The 18,333-nt window shown below is 34.2% G+C and overlaps 1 protein-coding gene across 3 annotated transcripts in view; it reads right to left on the bottom strand.

Moving 5' to 3' along the window:
- Nucleotides 1-18,333, bottom strand: part of CDH7 (cadherin 7) — a 122,435-nt gene that overhangs the window by 47,608 nt on the left and 56,494 nt on the right. For 2 of the 3 annotated variants that reach the window (XM_024754851.1, XM_024754852.1), the window contains 3 exons: nt 14,993-15,112; nt 8,053-8,220; nt 5,354-5,541 (listed from right to left, as the gene is read on the bottom strand). In XM_024754851.1, the coding sequence (XP_024610619.1) occupies nt 5,354-5,541; nt 8,053-8,220; nt 14,993-15,112 (476 nt within the window). The remainder of the gene's footprint in view (nt 1-5,353; nt 5,542-8,052; nt 8,221-14,992; nt 15,113-18,333) is intronic. The other variant, XM_024754853.1, reaches the window with a different exon arrangement.

Genomic DNA, 18,333 nt, shown 5'->3' on the forward strand with positions numbered 1-18,333 from the left:
CAAAAGACACTCTTCTGAAATTGAGAATCAAGATACTGTTGGCTTCATGATGGAAAAGCGCTTGGATTTGGGAATAAAGATTGCCTTTGTGAGATCACACTGCTTTAAGATGGAAAGTTTAGGGAAACGGACAAGAGGGATGGATATTCCACACACAACTTCTAGTGGGTTGAAGCCGTAAGGTTGGATTGAAGACCAGAGCTCATACACATGTTCTCATGAGCTATAATGGAGCTACTGATTTGTAACTTACTTCTGTAGTTCTCATTACTGAAAGCCCTCCTTAATTCTAATAATTTTTCAATAAATTTTTAGAATTTTCTAAATCTATAACCTCATTGATGATTATTTTACCACTTCCTTTCAATTTGTTGTATCACTCTGTCTTACTCTCTTAGTATAAAGTAGCTTCTTTTCAAACTAGTTGGAATAATAAAAATAGTGTTGAGTTTTGAACAGCAATTTCTTTAAAAAAAGGATAGATTTAAAAATTAAAAAGCTCAGGAACAATGAAAATAGTTTTGGAGTGAAGCAATGATAACCAATCTTAGGGTAATGCCAAAGAGAGTAGGAAAAAACACGAAACAAAAAAACAAAGAGACAAGATCTATTATGGATCAAGAAGGGACAAGAAAAGAAACCAGAAAAGACTTTAAGGCTTTAAACTTAACAGTAAAAAAGGTGTGCTACTTGACTGTAGCCAGGAAAGTGATAATATTTTAAATAAATGTTTAAATAAATATCATTAAAATTCAGTGCTTTGAAAAGAAATGCTTTGAATTAGAATTATCACAGTCCCAACAATAAGGGTTAAAGAGAAAATAGCAAATATAATTTTCTATTCCATAGCATATTTTATTATAGCTGAAAGTAAAATACCTTTTAATATTTATTGTTTGTAATCCACTCTCATTTGCAAAGCACTGTACATATATGTAACAGTGGCCTTGCAAAGGAGGCATAAAGAGCCCATTCACTTACACTGCCTCATCTCATGCCAGCATCCCCTCCTCCCACACTGTGCTCCAGTAAAATGGCCCTATTTCTAGTTCTCTGAGCTTAACGTGCTATCTCATATGACAAAGCTCTGCACAGGTGGTTACCTCCATAAGAAAGTCTCCCTCCCCCTGTCTACCTGGAGAATAGCGTTATTCATCTACTACGCAACTCCTTTCTCAGGTCATGTTCAAATCTTTAAGAGACGAGGTGGGACCAACCAGTTGGCTGGCAAATGGGGCTTGGGCTCTCTCAGACACTTCTACAGAGACTTAGATATTTGCCCAAATCTTTGGGACCACAGCTAAATTTATGAAAAAAAAACATGGTAATACATTTTTACTAGACCAGCTCCCAACATTGAAGGGATACACATGCGTGCACACACACCCTTCCTGGATCAAGAAAAACAAATTGTGGTACAGACAATTTTACTTCCCCTGTTTAATTATTTGGTTTAAAGAAGGAAGAATGGGAGCAATATTCCAGTCTTAAAAGATGAGCAACAGGGCTTCCCTGGTGGCGCAGGGGTTGAGAGTCCGCCTGCCCATGCAGGGAACACGGGTTCGTGCCCTGGTCCGGGAAGATCCCACATGCCGCGGAGCAGCCGGGCCCGTGAGCCATGGCCGCTGAGCCTGCGCTCCGCAACGGGAGAGGCCACAACAGTAAGAGGCCCGCGTACCCCCCCCCCCACACACACACACACACACACCCCAACAGTAAGTGGGCACAGGAGCGGAGCATAAGTGAGTCCTGCAGGAGGGAACGTTTGAAGACCGAGAAGAAAATTTATGTTGCTTCTAGGAATTAAAAGTGGCTTAGTGTCTACTCTAGATCTTTGAATAAAACTAGGAATAGTGGAATATGTATCTGGTAAATATAAGTCTAAATAATTCTAGGGGTCCAAAACTAGCTCTTAGATGTCCATGTAAGGAGTTGGAATATAAGCCTTATTTGAGGTTTTTAAACAGGAGAAGCCCTGGATTAATACAAAACTAATACTAAGGTACAGTGCTAAGTGTAGTCACTGCACATAAAATGTGAATTGCATTTTTGAATAAATAAAAAACTTCTCAAAAATTAAAATATTACAAAGTAACAGTACTTTTTCATCTAAAAACTAGATTAACCTCTAATACCATAAGCAAGTTTTTCAAGTGAAAAGAATTCACTGATCACTAAAGCTTGAACTGCAAAGTAAATATTGGGTTGGCCAAAAAGTTCACTTGGGTTTTTCTGTGAGATGTTACAGAAAAACCTAAACAAACTTTTCGGCCAACCCAATATATCATTTCCACTATTTTTAATTAACTCTTAGAGAAGCCACTTTTTATGTTTATTTCAATATCGGTAAGAACTCTGTGTTGGGTTGGTTAGGCATTGGGATATATGAGCAGAAAATGCAAAACTGTAATTTTTAAAAAGGAGTCTGTGGGTGGAGGGAGCTTTGGAAATCAAAATTAGGCTGATGTATACCACGTAATTACCTCGATATCTATTATTTATGCAGGAGTGTGTGGAGAAAGGGTAGGAGGAAAGTGTGAAGCAACATTTGCTAATACTAAAGATTTTCAGCGTGAAGAAAACTAAGAGGTGCTATTTCCACTTATTTCTATGTAGATATTATCCGACTTGGTTCTATGCTTTACAGAGTTCAAAGTGAACAAGATTCTCTTCATTAAATATTAAACATTTTACTGGTTATTTACGTCACAACAGTAAAATTGTAAAATTTTCCACCATCATTGTCTCTCAAGATTTTCCTGTACACTGAGTGTGCTTAATTATCCAAAGGCCATCACTGACATTATATAAGAAAACAGAGGAGGAGAAACAATAAAAATTAGACAGTATTCATTAGAAGCCACTGGAGAAAATAAAACTTATTTTTCATTGTCAATAATTTAAACAGAAAATAACACAATTTTGATCTCATATTTAGCATAAGAAATTATTGAAACATTTAGCTAACTTCCCATATAATGACAGATTGATAAATTTTTAATTACCAATTATTGGGCATTTATTAGGTACAAATATCACTCACTTGGCTGTGCATGGGTAGAAATCTGTAGTATCAAAAATTTTTTTAATCCATTAATCTAAATGCTTATAGGATTTGGAATGTTTTTGAATCTTAATTCATTACACAGAGGACAACAATGTCTTTTTCAATATCTGAGAAAGCTTCAACAACACATTAAATTTCAGTCTAGTGACTGACATCTCTGTGACATATTTCTGCATTTGGACAAGAGTTTTCATCAATACTAAAAGTAGATCAAACAGTGCTGTTAATGAAATATATTTTGGTTTGGTCATCGAATAATATTCTTATGAATCTAGGAACGTAATTATAATAATGAACGCATATTATATATTGAAAAACAGTGAAGATCCAGAAACAATTACTGTTATCATTTTAACATTTTCCTACAATTTTTATTCTATATAAATGAAAATTTGAAACAAAGGGTCTGTAAAATTTTGGATACTGCTTTTCTCATGTAATATTTTATACAATCATTTCCCATATTAGTTAGTATGCTAAGGCAATGTCACCACATCATTTTGATGATGTACAAGATTCTACAATTTGTAAATATCAAAAATTATTTAACCATTTTTTCTTTTGTTGGATATTCTATAATGATTCCATGTTCACTGTACTTAATAATACCTTCATGAGATTTGAGAATTAAGTAAGAAGGCTTTAAATTACTCAAGATAAATCCTAACAGATATTAACCACTACCTAGAACAGTAGTAATAATTATTTATGTGACTTTTATATCATTGTAAGTTATCATTAATTTTTACCTTGTAGTTTGTTTAATGAGTTTTATGCTGTGAGATTAAATGCATTTTATCCAGTTTTCTTATAGCTTTTTTTTTAAACAATTCTCTAAAACTTCTAGAAATAATATCAAGGAACTGAGTATAAAATTTTTTCTATTAATCAAATATCTCATATCAAATACATATATATTTGTATTTATATATTTCTTCAATGATTTATGCTGTCTCATTATATGAAATATACATGTGTTCAATAAGATAATTTCAATATATATTTAAAACTTCTGGAATATGAGCAGACTGATTTCAGATAAACCTCTGAAATCTTTGAGCAGCATTGCACCTTAGTGCATTCCTTTTATTTTAGACAACAAAACAAAATATTTTACCAAGAGTTGGCCTAGCCTACTTATTAAAACTTTTTTAGACAGACTGTCACCAGCTGAGCTAAAACAGCAGCTGTCCACTGGAAATAATTGCAGAAATGTTTTGCCCATTGGCCTGAAATTGAACATATGTTTTCCTATAACAACTAAAATATAACTTTCTTTATTGATGTGTTAATTATTGAGGAGTGTTAATTACAGAGCTATACACCTGGATTGTTACACTGGCATAAAATCCCAGTATCTTGAGTGTGGGCATTTTCATATATGTTTTAATTTTTAGTATTTCAAACATTTGAGAAAATAAGACTATATTCTGGAACAATTCCTTTTGATTTTTTTTAAAATTAAATCTCTTTTGCACGTATTTTTTAAGGGATTATGATAGGCTTCACAACTTTCCATGCTCTGTTTATATAAATTTTTCAAATACTTCAGTTAATATAAATATTAAAAAGGAATGGCTGATAATGTAGCTAGTCTATAACATTTCAGTTTCTAGTTCCAAGTTTATGTATATTTTCATGTATGTGGAGTGCTTTCTAGTTGCTTACAAAGGCTTTTGGATGATTTTAGGGTTTCATTACTAAAATAGTCAACAAAGAAGAATATTCGGGGGGGGATGAATTGGGAGATTGAGGTTGACATATATACACTCTATGTATAAAATAGATAACTAATGAGAACCTACTGCATAGCACAGGGAACTCAACTCTGCTCTGTGGTGACCTAAATGGGAAGGAAATCCAAAAAAGAGGGGATATATGTATACGTATAGCTGACTCACTTCGCTGTACAGCAGAAACTAACACAACATTGTAAAGCAACTATACTCCAATAAAAATTAATTAAGAAATAAAAGAATATTCATCTCACCAAGCAGGTCATTTAAAACGGCACATTTGCCAGTATGCTTTTCTGTTACAGAGCTTAGATAAGAGCTGTGGGTTTGCTCAGAGAATAGAACTGATAGAGTGTAATTACACGTTACTCAATTTTCTCTACAATCCTGACACATAAAAATAAATGCACAGCATTTTTTCCTAAAATTAAAATAACAATGGTCCCATAAAGCCATTCAATGTGTTTAACACGTTCTTCCATCAGAGCAGACAAGTTTTTTCAATAATCTCTATGATATTACCTTCACAGGAAACAAAAATAAATATTACCTTCTGTATAGTAATGATTCCTTCCTGTGAATCTTTGTCAACAGAAATCTTGAAAATCCCGAATCCATCACCATCCACAATTTTGTATTCCATTTCAGCATTAGCTCCGATATCTGCATCGGCAGCTTTAATTCTGGCCACAACGGAAGCCACCGGCAATGATTCTGGGACGTTATACTGGTACGACCCTGTGAAATTAAAAACAAGAAATGAACAAAACCTTACACCAAACTAACCAATAAAAATTTAATTATTTGGCTATTTTGCACCATCTTTGCTTAATTTGTTTTTATTTTTTGAAAAAGAAGATAACAAAGCAATAAGATGCATATGACAAATTTCATGCAGCCTCAAGAAGTTTCATGGAAATAATTAGATAATAATCAATAAGTAAGAGCAGAAACAGATGGCCTGGGGAAAGGCATGAGGAGATCCTCCATTCCGGTATTTCTAGTGCTGAGAAATATGCTACTTTTAATAGTAAAGGTAAATTTCAAATAATTATAAATACACTTAACATTGAGTATTGACTATAAAGAATTAAAATGCAATTAATACAAATATTGAATATTAAAAAATTAAAATAGTATAGCTTAGGCCTCAAATGGGCAAAAACCAAGCCTAAATAATTCTGATTACTCAATGTTGGAATTTCCATAAAAGTATCTTTTGCTGCAAAAGTTTCAGAAAACTGGACAAGGAAGCTGAGGAAAGTCAATATTAGTCTTCTTTTAGCTCATAAATTTACCAAGGATAAGAATTATTTGTGTGAGCTGGATGTAGAACTGATTTGGGGCACAATGGTACAAGAGCAGAGGCAATGTTATTTGAACAGGAGGAAAGAGAAGCCAAAGAAGAATAGTAACTTTTTTAAACTTTCTTTTGTAAAAACTCTTCACCATCCCTCAACTCCCCCCTACCCCTCCCCTCAAAAATAAATAAATAAATAAATAAAAATTTTAAAAAGCCAGTTTGGGAGACAGATGAAGTACGTCAACCATCCCTTTGAAACTAGGCAACAACCCCTTCACCTTTGAAACTAGGAAACGTCCCTTCACTGTTTTCCTCTAATCATCTACTTTTTCCTGCTTCCTCCCCCCTTTTCCATTTCCTTCTGGCTGCTAACAGTGGTGCATTTGCACTTTCTTATGAGGCGAAAAGAAAGGATTCTCTTTGACACAGAGAAAGGAAAATGTATCCATATGAAGGGACCACATTCTAGGCTAAGAATGATTGCTTTTGCAATTTTCTACATTTTATAAACTGTTACTGATTTTAAAAAATGATTACAACACATACTTACTATTTTTGAGCGACCCTTTCACATATCTACAAGTGTCCTTAGGAAAATCCAAAAATTTCAAGGTTAGAATAGTAACTAAATGGTAGAGAAAAATCTCAGCCAAAATGAAAAACCTAATGACATATTTTTGGCTTCCTTCACTTTAATAAGTAGGGGAGTATCTAGTAAGCTAGAAAATCCATGCTCTATCCTATCAAATCATGTCAACTGAAACCACAAAAATTCTAAGTGTCAATTCTTATCACTGTAGTTAAAGAGAAACAGCTAATTCTATTATCAGCCAAATATGATCGCATTAATTGTTTTGTTTATTCTTCATCCTCCTCTCCTCCCCATTGTAAGCCATCAAGGACACAATTAAGGATAGGTTCTTTTTTTTTTTTTTAATGTTAAAGTTAGTGGAATTTTCTTTATTTTGCCAGGAGGTATTGAAATGTCTGTCGAACAACAATATAAATATTAAAAATATGTAAAATAAAACATCTAAAGAAGCAGTATTTGAAGGAAAACGTGGTGGCACTCATATTTGCAGAGAAAGTGTCCATGTTTAACATTATTAGCTTTAAGATCTGTTCATAAGGGAGCTCAGTTCCCTATTTCTATCAGACAAGCATTTAAAAACATTGTAGTTTGTATGATTTCCTTATTTTCTTGAGTATTCTAAAGAAATACCACACACATTTACAAAAAAGCAGAAAAAAGGCAACTAAAAGAGAGTGAGATGAAATGCTTTTTTTACAATCAGGACAGCTCTACCTAAAGAAATTACTTTTTTCCTCTTGTTTAAAACAAAAGCCACTTTGGTCAAAGAAACTAAATTGAGGGAATGCAGTTTTCTGGTTCTTTGGACTGATTTCTTTTGAAATGCTGAGCGTTTGCATAAAAAAGATGTGGTAGGTACCAGAAGGAATGTTCAAGGTACATGAACTGGTTAAAAAAAAGTGTGGAATGAAAAGTGAAGTTCAGGACTCTTATTTTTATCTTTAAAAATAAAGCAATATTTTTAGCGTAGAGAATTCACGAAGCGTATCTGAATGTTACTAATTGGCAACAACCTCATAACTTACAGAATGTAAAGAGTAGCATGTCTTTGAATAAAAAGATTAACGCATAAACAAACTTCACAACTGTCTAGTATTCAAAGTGTGAACAAAAGAAAAAGCATATTATATTTAAGAGAGAAGTAATACAAAGATATAATTACTTCTAATTATTTTCAATACCCTCATTATTCCATATTACTGAATTAAAAGTCATGCCTCTGCTGAAACTGGGGGAGAACGTAGTTAAGATAATTATTTGTTTGAGAAGTATTTGGAAAAACTCCTTTTTAAAGACATTTTTATAATCTGGCAAGAAAACGAATGTGCTTGCAACGTGCAACAGAACAGCTTACTTCGAGGAAAGCGAGGCGGGTTGTCGTTGACATCAGTTAGGGTCACGGTGACCGACGTGGTTCCAGAGAGCCCTCCGTTTTGACCAACCATATCCTTTGCCTGAATAACAAGCAAATACTGGTCTTTAGCCTCTCTATCCATGTTTGGAAGGGCGGTCTTGATGACTCCTGTAAAATTTCAAATCCCAGTAAAATGCATCATGAATCACTGCATTTATACTAGCGAAGAACACTGATATAGGTAGAAAACAGCTCTTGAGTTGTTGCCTTTTGTTTTGTTTTTTCCTTTTAATAATTGCAATGCATATTAAAGGCCAAAGGGATATAATAATTATACACAACATCACAAACACAGAAAACACTGTAATGCGGAAAAGCGGAGAGAGAGGATTATCTTTAGATTTTACGGAAATGTATGGTTCAGGAAATACCAACTTATAATAAATAAAATATACTCCTCTAGAAGAATGGGCAGTGGCCTGTACAAGTATATGACAATGAACCTCTCTTTTTCTCTTTCACCCTCTCCAACAACTTAATTCCCAGTGATGTGAAATCACCACAAACCTTTTTCAGCTATGGTCCCTAACTCTCTTCCAGCTACTACCTCTTTTCCAGCAAAATAACTATTCCATAAATAAAAGGAATGAGAGTTATGTATGTTTAATAAACAAAACACCATTCCAAACTATGCTGCTGGATGACTTTATGCTGTATCTAAAGGTCTGAGAAAAAGTACTATAGATGAGAATGACTGTGTTAATGGAAATCAAGACACTAAAAATATTGATGTGTTGTATTGTTTCTTCGAACCAATTGCATTTAATGTGGATAGCCTTTAAGACTTCAGAGGTATGAAAAATTGATTTCAGACCTTCATGTTGCTTGGTAGGAAAGCTTGACTCAATAATCATTGCTGCACTAAATTAGTGGTTTTATATTAATAACTTTAATTATTACATAAATAGGTTAGGTAATAGTATGTTTAGGAGATAGAATTTCGTTTACGCTATATGTAAATATATAAAATGACATTATATACTTAATATACTTAGTATATGCACATAGAGATTATGTCAAATGAAAACCTATGTATTCAATATTGCCCTGTACAGATCTCGAAACTAGCAATGAGGCCATCTTTGCTAATTAGATACCAGAAGGAGTCTAGAATCCTACTTAATCATTTCCTGTACTTCTATCATTCCCAATGAAGACATCTTACCTACCTACCTAGAACCCTTTTATCGACTTTGTTTGAAAAATGTCTAATCATTTTATTAAACAGATTCTAACTTTTAGAGTTTAAGTCAGAATTTAAATCCCCAATGACTCAGATGTGAGGAACAGGAACTCTGGTATCACGGACTTCTCAGGGGCAAAACTGGGCTGTTTGATAAAGGATGATTCTTTGGGAGAACATAATTGTAAACAAGTTGGGATAAATGTTTTTTTTCCCTCATGTTCAGCATAAAAATGTTTTTATATCCTCCAAATTTACAAAATGTTTTTTAAAAGCTGCCAATTTAAATTGTTTAAATGCTGATTCTTCCATGGACACATGTAAAAATGGTCTGTGTGTGTTATATTTCAGCCTTAAGTATAAGTTACAAGCCTACATTATACTATATCAGGCCTTCCCTATTCTTCACAATATTCTACAGTTCCGTAAATATTCTAGGAGTGGGGAAGAGATGAGAAGATCTTTCAATAGTTTAAGAATAACTTAAAACAATATGTTACTGGTTCTCAAGATTCCAAGCTGAGTAACACTCACACCACCTTAAGAAACCTTATTGTTACTTAGTTCTAAGCTGTAGCTATCAAATGCATACACACATATATATACACATACACACCCCAACAATATATCAGTATTTTAAGCATTTAAATTATACTTCTTTGAGTAGGCCATTTGTTGTTATTGCTGCTGTTTTAACAATCACTTATTCTAATACACTATACTGGATGCTGTTGCTACAAGCACAGCAATACAAGGTCTAAGTAACCCTTTCACTGAACTCTTTCAGTTATCTACACACTGCTTAATCTCTGAAACATCAAAATGACAATCAAAAGAAACATAGTCATATACCCATTTGGTTCATTGATAATTGTCTGAGACATAGATTTTCTTCTTAGAGCCATAATGATTCTATGAACATTTCATGTCTGTTCTTCAATACTTCCCTTAACTCTAATATATAAGGCATTGAGTACTGACACCTCAGTAAGACACTCTGTTACCAAGCATAACAATCTTTGTCTAAGAGTTCTGGGACTTACATCTCTCTCTCTCTCTTTCTCTCTCTCTCTCTCTCTCTCTCTCTCCCCCTCCACCCCCCTCCACCTTCCCTTTTCTCTTTGATGTTAATCATCTTTACTTGTAATACTTTTTTATACATTGAGCATTGACAATCTTGAATATTTAACTAATGGTGCATTTCATATAGATCAAATATTAGTGAAGTTCTAGCAAAATTTCTTACTCATTCAGTTTTAATTTTTAATTTCTATTCATCTCTCATTTTCCTTCCAAAATCAACATGTGTAAGTGAGTTTGTACCCTTGCACATGTATTATGAGGGAGAGAGGTCCATAACATCTCAGCTAATCAGCAAAGAAAACACAGCCACCTCATCTTCTCATGGTTTTGCTGAGCAGCGTTATTTGAAAGAAAACAGAATTATCAGGGGAGAAGTGTGGTAGTAAAAGTTACTCACTTATTTTTCACACATCTAATTGTCTCTTTACGAATGAGCCTATATATAACACTCCTCCAAAGCAAAAATCATCACAAAGTTTGCAAAGAAATGCAGGTGGCAAAGGTAATTTCCAAATACCTCAATTATTAAACATATTTTTTACAAGAATGAAATAACTGGGAGAGAAGTGAATTTAAATAAGAACATTCAAACATAATAGATTTCTAGTTCTATGGCTTTTGTTAGCTTTTTACTTTTGAGTATCAACTGTACACATTTGGAAAAGAATTCTCATACGTTGGATTTGATCTGCATTTTGCTGTATATTATATAGACAGACACACACACACACACACACACACACACAGTTGTTACTATGTCTCTGAAGTGGTAAAGGCCAGTCTTGCCTAATCATAACCTTACAGTTCTGTGAGGTTTTCATGGGAGAGGATAATATTTAATTTTAATAGCCAAAAATTTTAAGCCACTTATGATGAGAAGAATATATCCTGTAACTCTTTAGAAAAGCGACTGGCTCAGATTTTTGGCTTTCTGAATAATCATTTTTCTATAGATGTACATCTGACCAGTAACCCAGAACTTTTTATTTATTTATAATCCATGTCCACAAAAAAGTATTGTGTATGAACCATCAATCACTAGTATTATGCAAAAACTGTCTCGTTTTTGGTATGGGAGTAAATTTTCAGATGTTTTCTTATCTCCTACCCGCCATCAATGTTTTGTTTTGCTTTTTAAAGCATATTCTGTTATCATGGAATCTCCTTAAGAATTCAGATGTGTACATTTCTGAAGTCCATTCTGAAGCTCCGGATTAGTCCCAGGAGTCTAGGCAACCACATCAGTCAGGTAACACAGGACTGGGCTATTCATGCTGTCGGGTTCAAGATACATTAGATGTACAGGTGAATCTCTTCCGGTAAGTTTGTATTCTTTTCTAAATTTTCTGTCTAAGACTTTATTTACTATTTGGTTTCTCTACCTCTAAGTGAAGCGTATAACAGAACCATAAAAACATGGAGAAGAGCCAACAATAGTAGAGATGGAAGCTTCTGGATCATCAAAGGATTACAGAGCTGGCATCAAATAAAGAGTCGCTGAGTAAGGGAATGTCGTTACATCTCCTCACTCTTGTGAGAGGATGCCCTGAGGAAGCCCTGACAGGAGTGAGGGTCCTCTACACCATGAGCCATGCCACAGGATGGAACGTGCATGAAGGGTGTATTAGGGACGAGGGCTTTGTTACAACTGTATTACTTACCTAAAGCTAGGATGTAACAAGTATGCATGTAATCTCTAACGCAGGCACCACAGAGTCACACCTCTATGTTTAAGAAAGAACTCCTAAATGACAAGTGATATTTGACACTCCAACCATATTTCAAGGCCAACTTCATGGCCTTGTGGTCTGTGCAGTCACACACTGTCCCCATGTCTGGTTTCTGCTCTGCTGATGACGTCTGAAATCCTACTAATTTTAGAACAAGAAGCCTGCACTTTCATTTCAAATAGCAAATTATGTAGCCAGTCCTGCCATATATGAAATAGATTGACAAACTGGATCTATTTGCTTGTAGGTTACAGACTAGATAAACACATTAGAATAATTCTCGATCTCCCTGTGAATTTGGGGACATTATGAAGATAGGTGATGAGAATCTTTTTTTTTTACATCTTTATTGGAGTATAATTGCTTTACAATGGTGTGTTAGTTTCTGCTTTATAACAAAGTGAATCAGTTATACATATACATATGTTCCCATATCTCTTCCCTCTTGTGTCTCCCTCCCTCCCACCCTCCCTATCCCACCCCTCTAGGTGGTCACAAAGCACCTAGCTGATCTCCCTGTGCTATGCGGCTGCTTCCCACTAGCTATCTACCTTACGTTTGGTAGTGTATATATCTTTGCAGTCCTTTTAATGCTACATTATCTTGTTTCTAGTGCCATTCTCTTTGCTTGCTGAATTGTCAACATTGTTTTTTGCAGCTACTCACATCCTGGCTTTGTGGACTGAGAAATTAACGTAGAAAATACACTTACCCTCTGGTCATGTGGCCTGTAAGTGTGCTACAGATGGAATACATGCTCAGAGTAGTTTTAGCCAGGCTAAGTTAATGATATGTGATTAACAAATAGTAATGGTTATTATTAATATTACTAATATTACTCCTTTTTAAAAAAGAAATTAGAGGTTAAACTTTCAGAGATGTATTTAACAGTGATTTCCTAGGCCTATTTTATATAATCTTGATTTAACATATTTTCAGCATTTTTCCTGTCAAAAGTTTTACATTCTTCTCAAAAGGCCTTAGATTTGGAGATGTGGGAAATAATGTTATTTCTTACATACGTTAAGAATCATACACCAACTAAGGAAGACTACTTCAAACTGTCTACACAGCTTTTCATGCTTGTAAGACCTGAAAATTCTCCATCCATTTCTGTCAGAAAAATAGAATTCCATTTTTTTTTGCGGGGGGGGATGCACTCTCTATATTATGATAGCAGAGAGGACACAACAATCCCTAGAATACCTCTGCACAAATGACTATATGAAAGAGAAGTCCCAATGATTACCATGATTACAGCATTAAAAACTCTTAACCAAAACAAAATTAAATGAAACTTTACCTCCTGTAATACACGGTCCTTGAGATTGAAAATTAAAATTAAGTTTGAAGTACTAATCACGTGATGCCATGACACAGACTATTGTCCAGTTGCTCAACAGGTGAGGTCTTACCTACACAGGGCCTATGAAACACCTATTATCTTACAGCAAAGCTAAAATCACAAGCCAATCATTAGTAGCATCAAAATATTTAACCCTTGGGATTAGCACATGCTATTTTTGAACAGGTTATATAATGCAGGAGGTATACAATTTGTGGGCAAATTGTCAGAAACCTGTCAATGTCTTTCTAGGCTGCACAGAGTAGATATAGAAGGGAATGGGTGGGTGTCTGAATTTAGGTTCTCAGATCCATCATTAAATCAACCACGAGCACAACTTCTACATTCCCAGGATTCAGATGATAAACCAGATACTTTCATTTACTTCTCCTTCAATACTCGCTGAATCAGAACTATTTCTCCTCTATCAGACTTTCTAGGCAGCTTCCAGACTTTATCACAACATTGGCAAAAAAATATATGCCACGGCCTCTATGAAAATTCTAATGAATGATGAACTCGCAACGAATTTACTGGTCTGTTTTTGCACAACTGTCATTCTCAAAAGACACTTAAAATGTTTATCCCCCCCACAGTGATTTGAGAATGATTTGATATTGCCATTTTTTATAATATGAAAAACAGGGTAAGTGGCATTAACATATTCATTTAGGATCATAAGTACTATCAAATTTTCAAAATCACAAAGTTGCTATTTGAGGAAGAATTATTCTCCATGATAAAGGCAAAATTATTAAAATATAGAGAAATTTTAGATTTTCACAGTGATGAAGAAAACCAATGGCTCACACCCACCCATCTTCGCACCTGCCCACACTTCCCTATACCCAGAGCCAGAGGAGCAGAATAGATAAAATATTATTTTATAATCAAGAAAATAGTGCTCCAAATTATAATCTTACGGTATATAAACTATTTCATCTTCGAAACAAAACAGAATATCTAGCCAAACAACCACATATTGTATCCAGGCAGCTTTGCAATTCATAATTTTTTTTTCTGAAATGAAAAGTCATTTAATTTAGTTTTTGATTTAGCAGATCATCATCCTAAGTGTTATGTTTCAACTAATTTCCCTGAGAAAAACCAGCCCCTGGAAGGACAAGCTGAACCTAGCACATATTCTACTGCATGGCAAGGAGATTTTGCTTAAGATTTAAATTTTACTGTGTGTAATTCCTATGTGAATTAATTAAAGAAAACAAAGCAAAAAAAATTTAGAGACGATGAACATTTTCTTATATAGTCAAGAGGTAACAGCTGAAATACTTTTCAATATCTAATATTTTGTTTAATTTTGGTAGGAATACTGATAAATGTAATAAAATATTCTTAAAATGTGCTAATGTCTCTATAAATAATATGCTGTTTATTACCATGGTACACATATTGAGAGAACCACAGTAAAAATAGTGTCTGTTATCAATTCCAACTATACTGAATAAAAATAACTATTATTAATTCTATGCCAAGATATAAATGATGACTTTACAAAGAGAGTTGCATGTCAATTTTTACCTGTCTTTGGCTCCACTGAGAAGTATGGCTGTCCTTGCAGGATACTGTAGACCACTCGGGCGCTGTTGCCGTATGTAGGATCATCGGCATCCGTTGCTGTCACTTGTACCACTGAGGTCCCTACGTGCCAATCCCAAAACCAATGAGTTAAAAACTCCCAAATGCCACAAAACATAAGAACTCACAAATCGCTAAAGATTCTACACTAGATTTGTTTTTCACTTTTAATTTTTCTTATTCTAAGGTACATGAAAAATTGATATATTTTATTTTTTGCTTAAGACAAACCCCAAAATATGATAAATGATAATTCATCCTTCAGAAATATTTAAGGGACATGAAAATATGTTGGCAAAAAAATAAGACTGATGGTGCAAGTTAGGCAGGGATATATATTCAGAAGTGGATGGGACTCAAATTTTAGGCATCTCATCCATCAGGGTTGGGTAATAAATTTTTATCAAGAGCAATCTCTATAAGTCTCAATCACTGTCTAGAAGGCAGCATGACAAAAACTAACATCGTGACACTCAAATCACTGAGGCAACCTCACTGCTGTAGCAAAGTAAAGCCAGACAGAAACTGAAACTTCATTAACTGAATAAAGCATATTCAGTTGATACATTTAACTGGATATTAAGTGGCTACTGTGTCTCTTCCTGTAGTAGTTTTATTTTTCATTTGTTTTCCCTAATTGATTTAAAAACAAAAGCACGAAATGAAAGTTTAAACCAAACCCTCCCAAAGGAGAAAAAACATGGCAACTTGAAAAATCACAACATTGGTTGTTTTGCTACATTTCATATGACAGAATGTCATATTGCTTCTTCCTTTTACTATGCATTCACTTATTCCATATGGAAGGCATTTAGTGTGATCTGTTCTTTTTATTTCCATTTGGAATATCATCTTAAAAATATTAGCTACTCACATTTGCTTAGTTTAAATATTTAAGCACATGCTATTTTATCATTTATGACACAGCTGACGGGGATGGGACAAATCCCTTTCTGTATTCTTTTAAGGTTCAAGTTGGTTTCTAATAAATTCTTGAAAATATGGCATTTTTAGTCTAACGTCTCTTTTAGATATATTCCTATGTAGATCTCCCTCTCTAAATGCCTTAAATAAGTCACCAATACCCATCTTATTATAAGTCTATTCTCTTTTCCAGATTATGATTTCCCTTACCAATTCTATTTTCTTTCAGATTGGGTGGAAAATTTGAATATGTATGTGTATGTTGTGTATACACACACACACACATTTTGTAAATTCGAAAGTTTTATTTTTTTTTATTTGATAGACTTAGGAGACTGTGCTCTATGGATGCTTGGTAGGACCAAACAGTGAATGATGTATATTTAAAAATCTTTTTAACAATTAGATTTTGACTATTTTAAAATGTTAGAATCAATGACTTTGATGTTCCTCTATAAGGAAATAGAGAACATCTTTACAGCACCATCGTTACAGCAATATTTATTCTTGTGATACGGTTAAGTACCGATTTCCTACTTCACTGGAAAAGAAAACACCTTGAAACAAACAAAATAATGAAAACTATACTTCAGTAAATTTTGTTGTGAATAATTTTTTCTGAAGTGTTCGTTAAATAATTTATACACACACACAGGCACACAGACATATACAAACACACATGCGTGTACACACACACACACTTGTATTGTCACACTTATCTATGCTCTTCTGGCAACAAATAAGAGATCCCAGGGACTTATGAGTGTGTTTCAAATCTTAGTTAGTTCTCAATGAAAAGAAAGTAGGCCTAAATAATAAATACTGAAAACTTGTGTTGTATATACCATACTATTCAGTGGCTATTATAACTATTTGGTTAGAATTGAACACTTTGATAAGCTGTCACTATAAGTCCATAGGATACATTTTATGTAGACAATTATTGTTCTTAGCTCAAATTTTGATATTAACCAAGTGACCTCAATTAGTGTCAAGTAAATCCTGAAGACACTGAGAAATCATTTTCTAAAAAGTTCTGAACCTGTTGGAATCAAATAACTAAAATAACTTACACATGCACATAATAATCACGCTGTTTGATATCAGAGTGGTACCACTGGAACCAAAACTACAGTGCATTATTCAGCCTCTAGAACAAAAAGCTCACAGTAATCCAATTTGCACTGCTGGGTTCTACACAGGAAAGGAAAACCTTAGCAAGCCCATGAAGAATGCCCAAAATGCCCAGGAGAATTACGGCATTGAACTGAATTGCTTCAACACACCTCAAAACCTCCTGTTTTTCTAAACATTACTACTGTGGAGAGGACAACGTGCCTTCTCTTTTCTCTAAAACCTCCCAAATCTTGTTGCTGCTGGTGTCATCATCGTTGTTGTTTTTGTCATTAAACAAGAGCAGCAGGAAGCACTCTGAAGGAGTGGACAGTATTGAGAAAGTGTGAATAAGCCCGTTTGGTCAAAGAAATATTTACACGGAAGATAATTATAGTGAGATGCTGCCACTGAAGTTCAGAACTTTTCCTGTCCGCAAGCATCGATTCCTCTGGCTTATTTTCAGTTCGTATTTCTTTAGCAGCTTGAGCCATGGTCCCAAAATAATGTTCCCTCTCCAATCTGACTGGAACAGAAATTTAGGGTCACTAAATTGGGCACATGTAATACACATCTTTGCAATTCCACTCCCCTGCATGGCAGATGTGTGGGTCGAAAGTTGGAATGAACACAATGACTTTTATTTAAAGTAAAACGATCAATCAATCAATCAAGTAAAACAAATCAAAGACTTGAGTTGAAATACGTGTTAAAATACAAGTTCGATTATTATTTTAAATAAACTTCCCCCTTCAATACTATAAACAACAGGAAATAAAAGATATAAATCAACTGGTCTCTATTCCAGCCCCATCATTTTTTTTTTTTTTTTTTTTTTTTTTTTTTTTTTTACCATACCTAAATTACATACTGGCTTAAAACTATTCCAAAGGTACCTAAATCAGTGGAATTTAAAAGACAGTTTAATAGTATTTGAAATACAGTATATGCTAAAGGTAATTTACTTTCCATTTTTCCAGTAATGGAGCAACGTCAAAAGGCCTTTGAGTAAAACAGCCTTCATTATTCTTTTATATATCTCACACTGAGTATCACTTCACCATTATTATAAATTCAGTATAAATTTTCATGCATTTAAATTTCTGGAGAAATCACAAAAAGATTACTGGTGGCAGGTGGATGGACATTTACAGGTTCAAGCATACTCTATAAGGAAATAGACCAGCTGATTCTAATATTAGCCTAGCTACACTGCCGGCCTTGCCTGATAGCCTGGCCCCCAGAGA

This window comes from Neophocaena asiaeorientalis, unplaced genomic scaffold, assembly GCF_003031525.2.
Source record: "Neophocaena asiaeorientalis asiaeorientalis breed wild unplaced genomic scaffold, Neophocaena_asiaeorientalis_V1.1 scaffold124, whole genome shotgun sequence".
NCBI lineage: Eukaryota > Metazoa > Chordata > Mammalia > Artiodactyla > Phocoenidae > Neophocaena > Neophocaena asiaeorientalis.